The 15258-nt window shown below is 35.4% G+C and overlaps 1 protein-coding gene across 4 annotated transcripts in view; it reads right to left on the bottom strand.

Annotated features, from left to right (window-relative positions):
- Window positions 1-14889, bottom strand: part of LOC128166164 (serine/threonine-protein phosphatase 6 regulatory ankyrin repeat subunit B-like) — a 19801-nt gene extending 4912 nt beyond the window's left edge. Inside the window, exons 1-19 of one of the 4 annotated variants that reach the window (XM_052831150.1) lie at window positions 14592-14889; window positions 12316-12417; window positions 6634-6732; window positions 5042-5155; window positions 4566-4670; window positions 3099-3197; window positions 2916-3017; window positions 2603-2803; window positions 2417-2515; window positions 2222-2323; window positions 2030-2131; window positions 1806-1904; window positions 1573-1701; window positions 1341-1469; window positions 1128-1244; window positions 907-1005; window positions 620-823; window positions 422-520; window positions 220-321 (exon numbers count right to left, since the gene is read on the bottom strand). In XM_052831150.1, coding sequence (XP_052687110.1) covers window positions 220-321; window positions 422-520; window positions 620-823; window positions 907-1005; window positions 1128-1244; window positions 1341-1469; window positions 1573-1701; window positions 1806-1904; window positions 2030-2131; window positions 2222-2323; window positions 2417-2515; window positions 2603-2803; window positions 2916-3017; window positions 3099-3197; window positions 4566-4670; window positions 5042-5155; window positions 6634-6732; window positions 12316-12417; window positions 14592-14885 — 2397 coding nt within the window. In that variant the 5' untranslated portion in view covers window positions 14886-14889. Of the gene's footprint in view, window positions 1-219; window positions 322-421; window positions 521-619; window positions 824-906; window positions 1006-1127; window positions 1245-1340; window positions 1470-1572; window positions 1702-1805; window positions 1905-2029; window positions 2132-2221; window positions 2324-2416; window positions 2516-2602; window positions 2804-2915; window positions 3018-3098; window positions 3198-4565; window positions 4671-5041; window positions 5156-6633; window positions 6733-11735; window positions 11748-11996; window positions 12024-12315; window positions 12418-13421; window positions 13573-14591 lie in introns of those variants that run through there. The other 3 variants (XM_052831151.1, XM_052831152.1, XM_052831153.1) reach the window with 3 other exon arrangements.
- Between the last annotated feature and the right edge of the window lie 369 nt (window positions 14890-15258).

A 15258-nucleotide genomic window follows, 5' to 3' on the forward strand; every position in this document is an offset into this window, starting at 1 on the left:
TTGCATTCATTTGCATTTTTACGGTCATGCATTAATTACAAAACGTGCAGTAAATACTTACTTCGTCCTAAATAGAAACAAAATTGTAGAATACAAGTTATAGTGATTAAAGTATAAATAAAAAATAATTGTAAAGATTATAGAACATTTTTAAGAGTAAACACTTTAATTCGTTTAATCAGAAGATGAGGTCTTGACACGACTCCAATGATTGGTTACCGTGTTTGCCATGGAAACCAACTCCGGTCTGTGCTTCAGGAACAGCTTTACGACATCTGAATGGTCATTTTCAGCCGCCAGGTGGAGAGGGGTCTGACCATGCTGTAAAAATGATACACCGGCTTATTTACTAAGTATCAGATAATGTTTGAACATAATAATAACTTGTTTAAGCCTTTGAATTGACTTCTGGATTTCTTACAACATCCGTGGCGTTAGCGTCGGCTCTCATCTTCATTAGCGTGTTGCAGACCTCCATTTTCCCGCATTGTGCTGCCATGTGTAAAGGAGTTTGTTTTGCCTATAGATCAAAAAAATATTCACAGAATATTGACACACAATAATGGTTATCATTTCTAAATATATACATGTATCTTTAAATTCATTGATATCTTCTCACCAAGGAGAGAGCGTCGATGACGGCATTGTGTGTCTCTATAAGGAGGCGGACCAGGTCGTTATAGCCGTTCTGTGCCGCTAGGTGGAGTGGAGTCAATCCTAGCTTTGACTTGGCGTTCACGAAGGCTTTATGCCACAACAACACGTCGGCAACTTGTTCATGCCCATTCTCTGCCGCCAGGTGGAGGGCCGCTTTTCCGTGATACTTTCAAAATAAAGAACTTATTCAGTATTGAAAATCTACGAGATATAAAGAACATATGATTGTAAAATAAAAAGAGGTACTACCTCGTCAAAAACGTCGACACGCGCATGATACTGTAGAAGAATCTTTACGATTTGTAGATGTCCCTGCTCGCTCGCGACAAGTAAAGGTGACCAGCCATTCTAAAAATAAAAACAAACCAAAAGTTTTACATCCAGTATCCCTGATTGTGATTGTAAATTGGGATTGTTGTTTACTAATCATAATTTAGACATCCGATCAGAGATCCAGATCAGAGCAGTACCTTTGACTGTTTATTGACAGCATTCTGGACGCACGTGTTACCGATGTGTTTCACTATTTCCAATAGTATGTCTTCGTTACCTGCACGGGCGCAGTAATGTAGTGACGTCTCGTGTGTCTATATCGAAACAAGAAGAATAATATGTAATTCTGCCTCAGCAAAGGAAATGTACTTTCTAAATTGTTCAAACTACTGGACAATCCGACTCCTCACCAGTTTGGTTTGTATGTTCTTGTCTCCGTCGTACTGTAAAAGTAGCCTCATTATGTCCGTGTCCTCAAACTCAAAATGCGTCATACTCTTCACAAGCTCTGCTGCATAATGGACGGGCGTTTCACCCTCCTAAATTTTTATGTATTCAAATATTCATGACAATCACATTTTACAAATTGATGATTTAACGTCACATCTTACATCTTATTTGTACCGTATTTTAAAAATTTACCCAGTTCTGTTGGTTCACCAACATGACAGCGTCAATTCGTGATGACGTCATGCTGACGTAAGTAAGGAGTTCTTTCGCCACTGCCAGGTGACAATGACGCACTGCTACATGGAGAGGGGTCTCCCCATTCTAAAGTTTAAAGGAAGAAGAACAAAATCAAGCATGAGAGTTTGCAACTTTTAATAATTAATTTATATGTTTCAGTCATCAACGTTGTTTTGGAAGACACCAACCTTTGACTGTTGAGTCGGATCTCCGCCTTCTTCCATAAGAGCTTGTAGCATCTTCAGTTGGCCGTTCCTTGCGGCAATGTGCATGGCAGTCTCTCCGTTCTGAAATAAGTTACATAATGCAAAGAATGGTTGATCTAGGCCTACAGGTATTAAACACTGTTTGAAGAAGACGGTAACCTTTAGACTGCCTTGTTTAACTACAGTTTTGATTTGCATGTGTGTACCTCTCTGACGGCGTTTACGTCTGCTCCACTTTTCATCAACATTTCGGCACATCGTTCTCCATCCCTGGTTCTTGCTGCGATATGTAGAGGTGTCTCTCCAGCCTATTCAAGTGTAATATCATACAAATTTTTAACAAAGAAAAACACTTTTTAATAATTAAACTATATTACAATGGAATTTTCAAAATTCACCTTTCCTCCTTTGAATTCTACTTGTGCGCCATAACCAAGCAACATTTGGACCACCTGAGGTTTGCCACATTCCACCGCTAGATGGAGCGCCGTGTATCCATCCTGTTACAAACAAATTATTTTCTTGTATTAAAACCTTTTAGTCGATGGCCTCATATAGTGCAAGTTTTACAGTACATGGCAATTGAAACTTGCCTTAGTTTTGGCGTCCACTGAAGCTCCTTTGGACAGCAGAGCTCTCACCACGTTGGTGTGACCCCGCATAGCCGCTGTGTGTAGGCAGATGGCACCCGACTTGAACAAGATGGATTTCAATTTTAAAATAAGATTTAACATAAAAGTCAAAGAATAATGAACGGCAACTATCTGAAAGACTCAGACCTTGTTTGGCATATGCAGTGGGACCCCTTTCTTGAGAAACGTTAATGCTGTGTCGGGGTGTCCATACTGGGAGGCGATATGCATGAGAGTGCTGCCATCTTTAGTGCGGGCTGAGATCGAGGCTTTACATTTATCCACCAGGAGGTCAACGATAGCGCTGTGCCCTCGCTCAGCCGCGATGTGGACAGGCACGCGATCCATCTGCAAAGATTGATCAATTTTCGTAAATTTTGATGAACTCTTTCAACAAGTATACATCTAGAAGATATAAAGATAATTCAAAAAACAAATGCAGGTCTAGAATGTCTTGTACCTTGTCCGTGAAATTCGGATTGGCTTTCATCTGGTAGAGATATTTGACCATCACCTCGTCTCCCTCCCACGCGGCAATATGCAGTGGAGTGTGACCCTCTTCCTATAAATTAGATCGCTTAGTTAGCAAGAATTTCCTAATCCGGTGTTTCAGAAATTCTTCCTCAAATTCAATGCTACTCACATTTCTCAAGTCTACAGGAGAACCTGCTTCTATCAACATCCGGGCCATATCTATATCACGTCGTCTGCAGGCAATGTGGAGAGCACTGTCGCCATTTTCCTTTATTAAAATACATTGTAAAACAAAATCAATGCCTAACAAAATAATTAAAACTAACCGACAGGGAACTTAACAAAAGCAGCTGTTTTCCATATTTTTCTTGTTTATAATTTTAATCACCGGAAACAACATTATTTGTGCTACAGCTCATTTAATCAAAGATAGATGTTGTTGTAACATTGAATTTAAATATCTTTTAATCAAGTTTAAGTATTTATTTGTTTTTCTGATAACTGCATACATCAGAGCAATAGACTAGTTCGAGTCTTGCCGTTTTGTGCCATAGTGGTTTTATTTGAAGTTCGTTAATGTTGAATCCATTTTGCAACAACCTCCAGCAAACAAATCGCCATTCTTTGATTATAAGTACAATTCTATCGCATCTATTTATATATATTTACATTTTCAACTGTCTTTGTCTGTAATAACATTACGAATCAATTTTGAAGCATATAGCCCAATAATTCCATAAAAGACGAGCGACACAAAATTGGCGTGTCTTGTAGTATAATCGAAAAGCGGTGTAGCTGCGCCGCATAGTAATACATAGCATGTGCTACATAAAAAAAAAGTGGTTTTGAAGTGTATAAATTGGAAATAATATAAATATAAGTAATAAGGAATCATTCTTTGAATATTATGAGGTGATAAAATTCCCTTCGGGCTTTATTTGATTTGACCTCGCCCCGACGAAAATTTTCACCTCATAATACTCAAAGAATGATTCCTTAAGTTTCTCAATCTGATACTCGCGACCGGCGCATTTTTCATGATTATCCTGAACCTACTGATGAATTCAAAGGAACTACAATACGTTTTATCTTGTGTTTTAGAGATAGGAGTTTGTGAAACTGGCGAATCAATATGGTTTTAATGATTTTACATTTGCAGGAGATACACGGAATCCATCTTAGTACACGTTAAGTGTATGCAAATAAAGCAGCCATATGAGACATAATATGACTGGGCCAAATGTTTCATGCGGAGAAAAAACAAAAATTACGCAACGAGTAAAAATAACGATTATGAACCAGACGTGGTCAATTACATGTACAAGTGCTTTTGTGCTTGGTTATCTGTTTAATGAACGTTGAACTTGATCAACTGTATTCGGTCGAAGAATGATCTCCAATTTACTCCCACGAGAAGGTAAAGGAATGTCCCATAAATAATGCAAAACGGAATATTATATCGCTAAACTTGACGGCGAAAGTATGCATCATATCATTTTTAATGCAACTCGTTTGGTCGGGGTTTTTCATTATAGTGAAACTTAAATGATACATATAAGTAAATACTTAATGCTGCTTTTGGTACTTAGATGAACTAGTCCTGGAATGGATGTGATTGCAGGGCGGCTTAACCCACCTTTCTCTGTTGCAGAAGTTGAGATTCCGAGCACTGAGAAAGTAGTTCCTTGCAAACCGAAGTGTTCCCTGCTTCCGCCGCCAAAAATAGAGGAATGCAGCCATTCTATAAGATATGAAATATATTTTCTTTTTATTAAAAAGCTATCGACATTTTTTTTTATGTCTTCAACAAACAAATTTACTTACAGCAACTTTAGGAGAAACACGTATATCAGTCTAACCCAAATTCCTCGTCCCCTCACAGAGACAAGTATATATGTAGAACTCTACATATATATATACATTTATATCTAGAACCAATTATTGCAGACTCTTTCTGTTAAGTTTACAGGGTACGAACTGTTCATTACTAAGTAAAAGGACAAAATGAAATCGAATCAAGGATTGTGTAAAGACGCTAAATTTGTTAAATTAAACGAGACAACAAACCCATTAGATACGGTTGTACTGGGTTCTGAGATATGCGAGCCTTACTTTGTCTTGGGTCAGCCGGAGGTCCTTGCTTGACCCTTTCAGCAAAATCTGAACAATGGACAGAGCACCACTCTGCCGGGCGCTCGCCATGTGAAGCGGAATTTGGTCCCTCGGCTGTCCAGGATAAAAAAGGATTTTTCTTTATTAACTCAAGTATAGGTAGACATTATATTACCACAAGAGCACTTTCACATTCTTTTTCTGATCACTGTTTTACTTTTATCAATTAACAATGGATCTTTTCTTCCAAACTTTGAATTTCAACAAAAGACAATGACCTTCATTGTAACCCAGGCACGTAGCATCAGGGGGGGGGGGGACTGCCCCCTCCTCCCACTTTTTCTCGCAGCAACAAATTTTTTATAAATTACATATAAAAAATGGAATTACCGGTATCATGGAGTTGCCCCCCCCCCACTTTTTTGGAAGCACGTAAAAATTTAATATGAAAAAAAGGAAATCAGGATTGAAATTTAAGTAATATGTCCCCCCCCCCCTCCCACGGATTAGGATTTTGAAGATTTTGGGAAAGTCCCAATTCCTTTTTTTTTTTTTTTTTTTTGCTTGTCAAGATTTTTTGAATGAGTCTGCCCCCCCCTTTCAAAAACGATGCTACGTGCCTGTAACCTGAATAATATTTACAACAATTGACATTTGCACCAAATATATTAATAGTATCAGATATATTTATTAATTATTTTTTTTAAATATTTGAAGAATATACAAAATATGAGCAGTGATTCGGGAGATCAGTCTGCAATGTGCTGATGGACAAAAGTGTTCGAGATAACTTTTCTTCCAATGTTGCTTGCAAGAAATAGTACTAGTATATTTCCAAAATATTGAAAATTTAACTTTATTTGATCAACAGAAAAAATGTTAAGGTTGATTCACAAAGTGTAATGTCGTTATTTGAAAAAGGTGGTCTGTGGTTGTGCAATTCTTTTTAGAATAGAAAGGCAAATAGCAGGTAGTGGCGCTAAATTCTGCTGTGTAATGACCTCGATACCCACTATCAATCATTACTACACGCTCTTTCCATGAGAAAATTGACCGAAATCTTCAGAATGATAAAAGATGTCAATTTTTCTCTTGTCTTCGGCTTTATCAATATATCTAACGCAAGCTTTCATGAATTCGTTAAAACCCTTATTTCATCAACTCTTCTGAGAAGTTCATTGTTTAGCATTGAGATTATGGACACAAAAACAAATAAGACCGAGGATTTTACACGATATTTCCATCGCTAATTCAATGGCGGAGAAAGCAGAAGCGCGAGGGGAACCCATCGATCTCCGAACTTCCGGAAATGAATGATGGCGCCGGCATCAGATTCACATTATTAACGCGCCTATCCATGCAAGAGAGTAGAAAAAATACGTGTTTTGGTACAAACAGAATAGAAATGTCAATTAATTCTGTGTAACTTGATCACTCACAATCAAGTTGAGGAACAGTGTCCCAAATTAACGACCAGTCACTAATCGTTTTACTGTTGGCGCCATGGTGATGAAATAAAAATAATGCCGGTCCACATCTTTGAAAGATCCACAGATTTATTTAAGATAGGTGGGAGGGGGCCCGATACTTACCCCGCCAGGTATGGTCTGGTCAGCCTTTCTGTTGAGGAGGAGTTTGACCACATCGTCCTTGGCGAAGGTCGCAGCAAAGTGTAAGGGTGTCCTCCCGTCCTGAAATAGCAAAGTGACAGAGATGTTATCTACAATTTTTTAAAAATGTTTCTCTTGCATCGAAGTACCAATAGTTCTACATGTGACGTTTTATATCGTTTTTCTACACGTTATGTATTCTTGATATTAGAGAGGTTTAGCAGATGGGTACGCGTACTTGTACGTGTAGGTTACAAGTTAGAACTACGCGTACTTACAGATGGAAAAAAATGACAGTCATTGCATGTTTTGGAGGAAGAGATACGTGTATTAAAACTCCAATAACATATGAAATTTTAATGATAATTCATGTTTGGTGATATCAGTATTCGCATTAAATATTCAGGCTTAAGAAAAATAAACATATTTGTAAAAATAAATAGCCAACTGGGAAACAGAAGCTACAAGTTTTACCTTATGGGTACTTTACACGTTTGTTCATTTGGGTGCATACGTGTAGAAATTCGTCATTACACAAACTGATGACGTATTGCACGTATTTTTCTTTCTATACGTACACGTACGCGTACACGTTGGTTTGCTAAACCTCTCTAATGTTGTTTTTACACGTATTTTTAATAGTGTTGTATTTACACGTTTTTTTGATATTAGAGAGGTTAAGCATTTGAACGTGTACGAGTACGTGTAATTAGGGGAATCCCCTAGTTAAATGTGTATTACGTCATAATTTCTGCATAACGCGTAAATCTACAAGTTGTACAAAACGTGTAGAATCGAAAGTACACGGAGGTGAAAACTTGTAGCATTTTAAAATAAAAATATGGACTTTGTGTTTATCAAGCATTATTTCGTTTAAAGCATACAATAAATTGAGGACGACTGCGCTTTGGTTTCATCAAATTTAGAGAACTGTTTCATAAACAGTGAGAGTAAACTGAACATGTTGAAAATATTAAATCCAATGATTTTACACGTTTGCTTACACGTATAGATAAACATACCCCAAATTTGGTATGTGTACGTGTAAACATACTTGTAGCTCCACACGTACCCGTAGACGTACACGTTCAAATGCTTAACCTCTCTATTGTTGTATTTACACGTATTTTTATCATTGCTGTATTTACACGTATTTATATCATGTTTCCACCTGTACTGTGTTATACATTATTATTTTACCTACACTGTATTTTATAAAAATTTACATATTCTAGTGTCTTTGACTGTGACAAACAATGAAATTTGTAACATATAGTTATGATGAGGTGATTAAATACAGCCAGGCTTCAGCTTGATCAAATATATCTTAAGGCTTTTTTGGATTTGATTACCACGACACTATAACTAACGAAGAGAATAATTCCTTCTTTGTTTTAAATCATTTTTCTTTTTTGTCCTGTATTTTATATCATTTTCTATTTATACTATTTTTATATCAGAGTTCTACCTGTTCTGTTATATATCAGAGTTCTACCTGTTCTGTTATATATCAGATTTCTACCTGTTCTGTTATATATCATAGTTCTACTTGTTCTGTTATATATCAGATTTCTACCTGTTCTGTTATATATCAGAGTTCTACCTGTTCTGTTATATATCAGAGTTCTACCTGTTCTGTTATATATCAGAGTTCTACCTGTTCTGTTATATATCAGATTTCTACCTGTTCTGTTATATATCAGATTTCTACCTGTTCTGTTATATATCAGATTTCTACCTGTTCTGTTATATATCAGAGTTCTACCTGTTCTGTTATATATCAGATTTCTACCTGTTCTGTTATATATCAGAGTTCTACCTGTTCTGTTATATATCAGATTTCTACCTGTTCTGTTATATATCAGATTTCTACCTGTTCTGTTATATATCAGATTTCTACCTGTTCTGTTATATATCAGATTTCTACCTGTTCTGTTATATATCAGATTTCTACCTGTTCTGTTATATATCAGATTTCTACCTGTTCTGTTATATATCAGATTTCTACCTGTTCTGTTATATATCAGATTTCTACCTGTTCTGTTATATATCAGATTTCTACCTGTTCTGTTATATATCAGATTTCTACCTGTTCTGTTATATATCATAGTTCTACCTGTTCTGTTATATATCATAGTTTTAAGCGAATTGATATATATTATAATTCTACAGGTATTGTTATACACAATGGTTCTATCTTTTTTGTTATATATCATAGTTCTACCTGTACAGGTATATATCACAATTCTTTCTGTACTATTATACATGTATATCAAAGTTCTTTGTGAACTGTTATATATCATGGTTCTATCTATACTGTTATAAATCACTGTTTTGCCTGTACTGTTATATATCGTGGTTCTACCTGTATTGTTATTAATCATAGTCCTACCTGTATTGTTATATATCATAGTGTTACCTGTACTGTTATATATCACAGTTCTACCTGAATTGTTATATGTCGTAGTTCTTACAGTGATGTTTTAATATATCATTTATCTATATCTAATGTTACACATTATAGTTGTGCTTGTTCTGTAATATATCAAAGTTATATCTGTGGTTTAATATCATAGTTCTATCTGTACTGTTATATATCATAGTTCTACCTGTTCTGTTATATATCATAGTTCTACCTGTATTGTTATATATCATGGTTCTATCGGTACTGTTATATATATCATAGTTCTACCTGTATTGTTGTATTGCATAGTTCTACCTGTTCTGTTTCATATCATAGTTTTACCTGAAAGTGTGCTATGAAATACCAGGTATCGTAGTTCTACATGTACTGTTATATATCATAGTTCTTCTTGTATTTAAAATAATTATATATCAATGTTCTACCTGTACTTTTATATATTATTGTTCTACCTAAACTATCATAGTTTTACCTGTACTGTTATATATCATGGTTCTACCCGTTTTGTTATATATCATAGTTCTACCTGCATTGTTATTTATCATTGTTCTACCTGTTTTGTTACATATCATAGTTCTACCTGTATTGTTATATATCATAGATTTACCTATTCTGTTATAATCATAGTTCCACCTGTTTTGTTATAAATCACAGTTCTACCTGTATTGTTATATATCATAGAGTTACCTGTTCTGTTATGTTATAATTGTAGTTCTACATGTCCTCTTATATATCATAGTTTAATTTGTGCTGTTTTATATTATAGTTCTACATGTATCATTTATCCTAATGGACTGTTAAATATCATAGTTCTACCTGTACAGATATATACTTAAGTTCTAACTGATTTTTAAATTGACATATAGTTATTTGTTTATAATAAGCTGATTTCCAAAACGTTGGCAAAACATTTAAAGACTACAATCAATTATTAATGTTGTGTTAAATTAACACAAGAGGAATCTGCAAAAAATTTCTACAGCATGATTGATAACTTTATATTTAGATTCAAAATGCTTTAATGGGTTTTCAATTTCATTAGATACATTGATTTTTTAAAAGTTGGTATTTTTATCATATGATTTGTTTGCTATGTAGAGAGCGGTCGGCATATTCCCGTTAATAATTGTTTGAATATCAATGAAAAAAATTATGCCTATGTCAATACAGCGCATAATAAGTAATCATTAAAGCATTTGCTGAGGAACAACGCAATGTTTATTCTTTGTTAGTTACATAAATTGAATGATTCGTTAAATATCTTCATACATTATGTCTTATGTTTCCATGTAATTAATTTTTTCTTTAATCTTTATTTCATATATACTCAGCACATTATATATTCGATTTCTGTTAAATCATACATAGGCCGTCTGTTGAAGTTTAACTAGTGTTACTCATGTCTCTATATCATGCTAAAATGACACTGTAATCTTTTTAATTTTGTTTATAGTTTACAAAGTAACTGTTACTGTTATTTATGTAGAAAAAAAAAATTTAAAATGTACTTGCATAAAGTATGTTACTTTAAAAGTCTTTAACGGATTATCAACTTTTGATTTTTTTTTAAATTTTTACTTCGAGTTAATTCATAAAATCGATTTAATTGTTTATAGTTTATTTATTTATTTATTTTTTTGAAAACAAAGTTTATCATTGTTTATGTAGTTTTACTTCGTGGCAATGGATTGACTTACATTGTGATGCTACTATGATTTACCTACATCAATATACAATGTACTGTAGAATCATTTAAATTCGTGGGGGCCAATTTTCGTGGATTGCTTAAATTTTACAGGTTTGTGGGGACGTAATTTCGTGTATTTTCGTATACATACAAGAGGAATATGACTTTTTATCCCTAATTTATAAATTCGTTGGGGATGTTAATTCGTGGATGAGAGGTACCCACGAAATCCACGAAAATTGAGCCACCACGAAATCTAATGATTCCACAGTATTTGTTTTATTGGCATAATTTAAAAAAAAAATATTAACATAAATCGCAATATAAAATACTATATACATACGTAGTATAATATAAAATAATCTGCATATCCATATATAGCTACTGAAAATCTTTTAACTTTTAATAACTGATAATTAGAAACTTATATATTTCATTTCATATTTCATTTTCCTATTTTCCCCTTCTCCAATTGACATATTCTTTAGAAAGAATTGTATGCAGGATAGAGTTACACACATAAAATATTTAAAGTAATTTGATAACACAGTCACGACTCCACACATCCTCAGTAGCCGATAATGTTAACATCGTGTCACACACTATTCTCCCTAATTACAAGTTGGAATTAATACTTAGAGCATACTGTAGAAGCAGAAATTTACTATCATGACACGCAACACTGACTACACACTTTGATCTAAATATTTGGTCTCATAACTTTGAAATGTTTCAACAATCAGAGACATTTTCCCGCTTTTTGTGATTTGGCCATGTCGTCCAGTCATTCGTTTATACCGCCGTATTTTGTATGTTGGTCAGTAATATTTGATATCTTAGCGCGACTTCCAACAATAGACCCAGTCAACATTTGCTAGTAGGACTAGGTAGTCTGCCCAAGGTTCATACATATAGTGTTATGTGTCGTTTATATTTGCCCCGATTACTATACACATACAGTTTAAGTATACTGACATTGGCCCGGTCGTTTATAAATGACCCGGTCGTTTATTTTTTCCCTAAGGTCCATACATATACAACATAAGTGTCCTCATTGGCCCGGTCGTTTTTATTTGCCCTGAGGTCCATACATGTACGGTATAAGTATACTCATATTGGCCCGGCCGTTTTTATTTGCCCTGAGGTCCATACATATACAGTATAAGTATACTCACATTGACCCTGTCGTTTATTTTTGCCATGAGGTCCATACATGTACGGTATAAGTATACTTACATTGGCCCGGTCGTTTATATTTGCCCCGAGGTCCATACATGTACAGTATAAGTATACTCATATTGGCCCAGTCGTTTATATTTGCCCCGAGGTCCATACATGTACAGTATAAGTATACTCATATTGGCCCGGTCGTTTATACACTGTATTCGCCCCGAGGTCCATACATGTACAGTATAAGTATAGTCATATTGGCCCGGTCGTTTATACACTGTATTTGCCCCGAGGTCCATACATGTACAGTATAAGTATACTCATATTGGCCCGGTCGTTTATTTTTGCCCTGAGGTCCATACATGTACAGTATAAGTATACTCACATTGGCCCGGTCGTTTATATTTGCCCCGAGGTCCAGCAGCCGCTCAGCAATGACCAGCTTGTTCTCCCGCACGGCTACCATCAAGGGGGACAACCCATTCTCCTGTTAAAAAGGGTTATTGCAATTAATAATAAGGCAATACGTCATCAATCTTAATATCATAAACTCTATGTATGTAGAATTTTGTCTGTTCTATTTTGGCATTGCAGGCTGTTTGTCCTGAGCTTTGTTGCAACTCTGGGTGTAGATCTTTGCCATCTACATTATTAGGGAAACAATTTCTCCCGTTTGAAAGAGATGGAGGTAATATCATTTATACTGTTTGAAAGAGATGGAGGTCATATCATTTATACTGTTTGAACTTCTAGGAAATAAAGAGTTTTGTATGAAATTCAAAAACATCTTCAAACAAATTGAGTTTTAAAGCTAAACAACTCTTTCGTTTTTCTTTACCGAGAACATAGTTAATGGATCATAAAAAAATAAATTTTCATTTCGAAAATTCTAAGTGGAACTTAAGGGCAATTTGATGACTATTCGACCTCTCCAATAAAATTTTCTTAATGATTTAAACATTTGATGTTTGTGTATTGGATTGACATGTTTAGAAAATTGCTGTTTTATCAATGTGAATATGAATTTAGGATTGGCGTGTTTACGAGGACTATCATTAAATGACACTACAGGTACTCCGTTATAATTGTACGACTGATTAAACTGACTATTTGTCAAAATAACAAAGTTTTAACACAGCGGTATCCAAAGGAACCATAAGTTTTGGACCACCCATAGGACTGTGTACTGTCTTCACTGAATCGCTACTACGCCGTTTTTATTGGGCGCCTTTTCTATAGTTATTGAGCCATTTTCTCCGATTATTTTTACAGTTAATAACTACCCCGTTTTCTTAAAGGTAGTTACAATGCCGTTTTAATTTAGGAGTAACTGTGCGGTTTTCTCTTCATAGTAATACACCGTTTTCATGTTGTCTTTACTGTGACACCTCTTTTGAGCATGAACTATGTTATTTCCTCGGGGATGATTAGTAACGCCATTTTCTCATTTTTTCCCTCTTCGTTACGTCTGATATATGTCATTTATCTTACTACGAAGAACATTTGATTTCGTGGGTTATTCGCGGCCTTGTTCTGACTGTAGGCGCCATTAGGACACTGGGTTATTCGCGGCCTTGTTCTGACTGTAGGCGCCATTAGGACACTGGGTTATTCGCGGCCTTGTTCTGACTGTAGCCGCCATTAGGACGGTGTCCGCCTCATTAGGTGTCGGTTACACTGTTAACATTGTTCACGTAGATTATTGATACGTTTGTCAATACAGTGCTATTTCCGTACTCCGTAATCCTAACTCCCAAACAAGCGCCGGGTCTCCAGGGGACTACATGTCTACAGACAGCGACTAATACTAGGGTCAGGAATATAGTGAACATTGTTGATTTTAAAAAAATCAAAAAAGGTCTCAACATATATAATGTACACTAATGTTGATTAATGTATAAAGCTGAAAAATATTTTCACTACACACAGAAAACCCTTAATGTTCTTCCTCCAGTTTATATTCAGTCTTGATGTTTAATGATAATTTTTTGGAAATTTCTTCATTTTTTTAAAGCTGATTTCAAGCTTTTTTTTTTACATTTTTTTTATTTACTTCATTTAGTCTAATAATATATTTTTTTAATATTAAAGAGAAAACCCTCCCTGAATTATTTTGTATTGTCACATTCACTGGCATGATGAAATATGTATCTTCATGACCTCTTTTTATCAAATAAAAACTGAACACATTTTACTTCCAAGACACAAAAACATACAACTAGTGATTTTCTTCAGTTATCACAACTATTATAATTTGAAGCCATCCACAATATATACTGCTGACCACTTGGGAGTGGATTTTTATATTCTAAAATTACTAGTATATCCAAAAATGGAAAGCGCAGCACATCATAGAATTTTGAGCAGTTTAAACTTTTCAAGCCTAATCATTAATAATATGATTCCAAAAACAATAGAAACATGCCTTTTACTTCTATATCATTTGGTCGCTATTGCAATTTTTCCCATAACATTAAACCAGAGCTTTCGGCTTGCAGAGAATATTTACTTTCATCCAAGAAATGTGACATCTCGATTCATGAAAAATGAGATCCTTTAGTTTTTTCAATTTCATCTCATCTTCTTATTCTATTTTGACTAGTAATTGAGCATTCGTCAAAGTTAAGCGTTCTGCTGCCATATGCTGTAACAATGCCTTACCTCCTCTCTCTGGGACACATCCGGGTTCCCTTTGTCCAGAGTACGGAGCACCTGTTCCAGTAGCATCCACTCGCCCTTCAGACTAAGGGACAGAACCTTTCCCAGTCCCACTGTTCCGGAGCCCACGGACATCGCGTCCAGTTCCGTGCTCTTTAAAGACGCGCCACTTCCGATCCCGCTGGACACGGTGCTGTTCGACGCCGAGCTCTCGTCCGGTTTTTCTTTCTCGCCGACCGGAAGTCCTGAAATCGACATCCGGTCACTCCATTTATCAGCATTGCTAGCTTTGTCCATCTTTACCGTTGTAACATTCCTAGGATTCTGGGGGTTTTGTCGAGAGTTTTTCTCTCTTCTGTCAGTTAGAATTATCGACGAAAGTCTGTGGAGAACATTGATTCAGATGGAGTCGCGTTTCCAAATCAACAGCTAACTTCTCGAAAAACGAGACCCTATTTGTATTGTCTTAATTAAAGAACTGCTCAATAATCACGGCAATTAAAGAGATTTATCGAGATTTTTCCCTCAGCTTTCAGTTTTAGCACTGTTATGGGTTATTTTTCACTGTACTCACTTTTTTTCTAAATAACACCCTCGCAGTTCAAGAACTGTGGTGTATTCGTACTACGCGGTAGTTTTGACACGGAGAAGTCAGGTGTGGTATAATGTC

This window comes from Crassostrea angulata, chromosome 10 (assembly GCF_025612915.1).
Source record: "Crassostrea angulata isolate pt1a10 chromosome 10, ASM2561291v2, whole genome shotgun sequence".
Taxonomy (NCBI): Eukaryota; Metazoa; Mollusca; class Bivalvia; order Ostreida; family Ostreidae; genus Magallana; species Magallana angulata.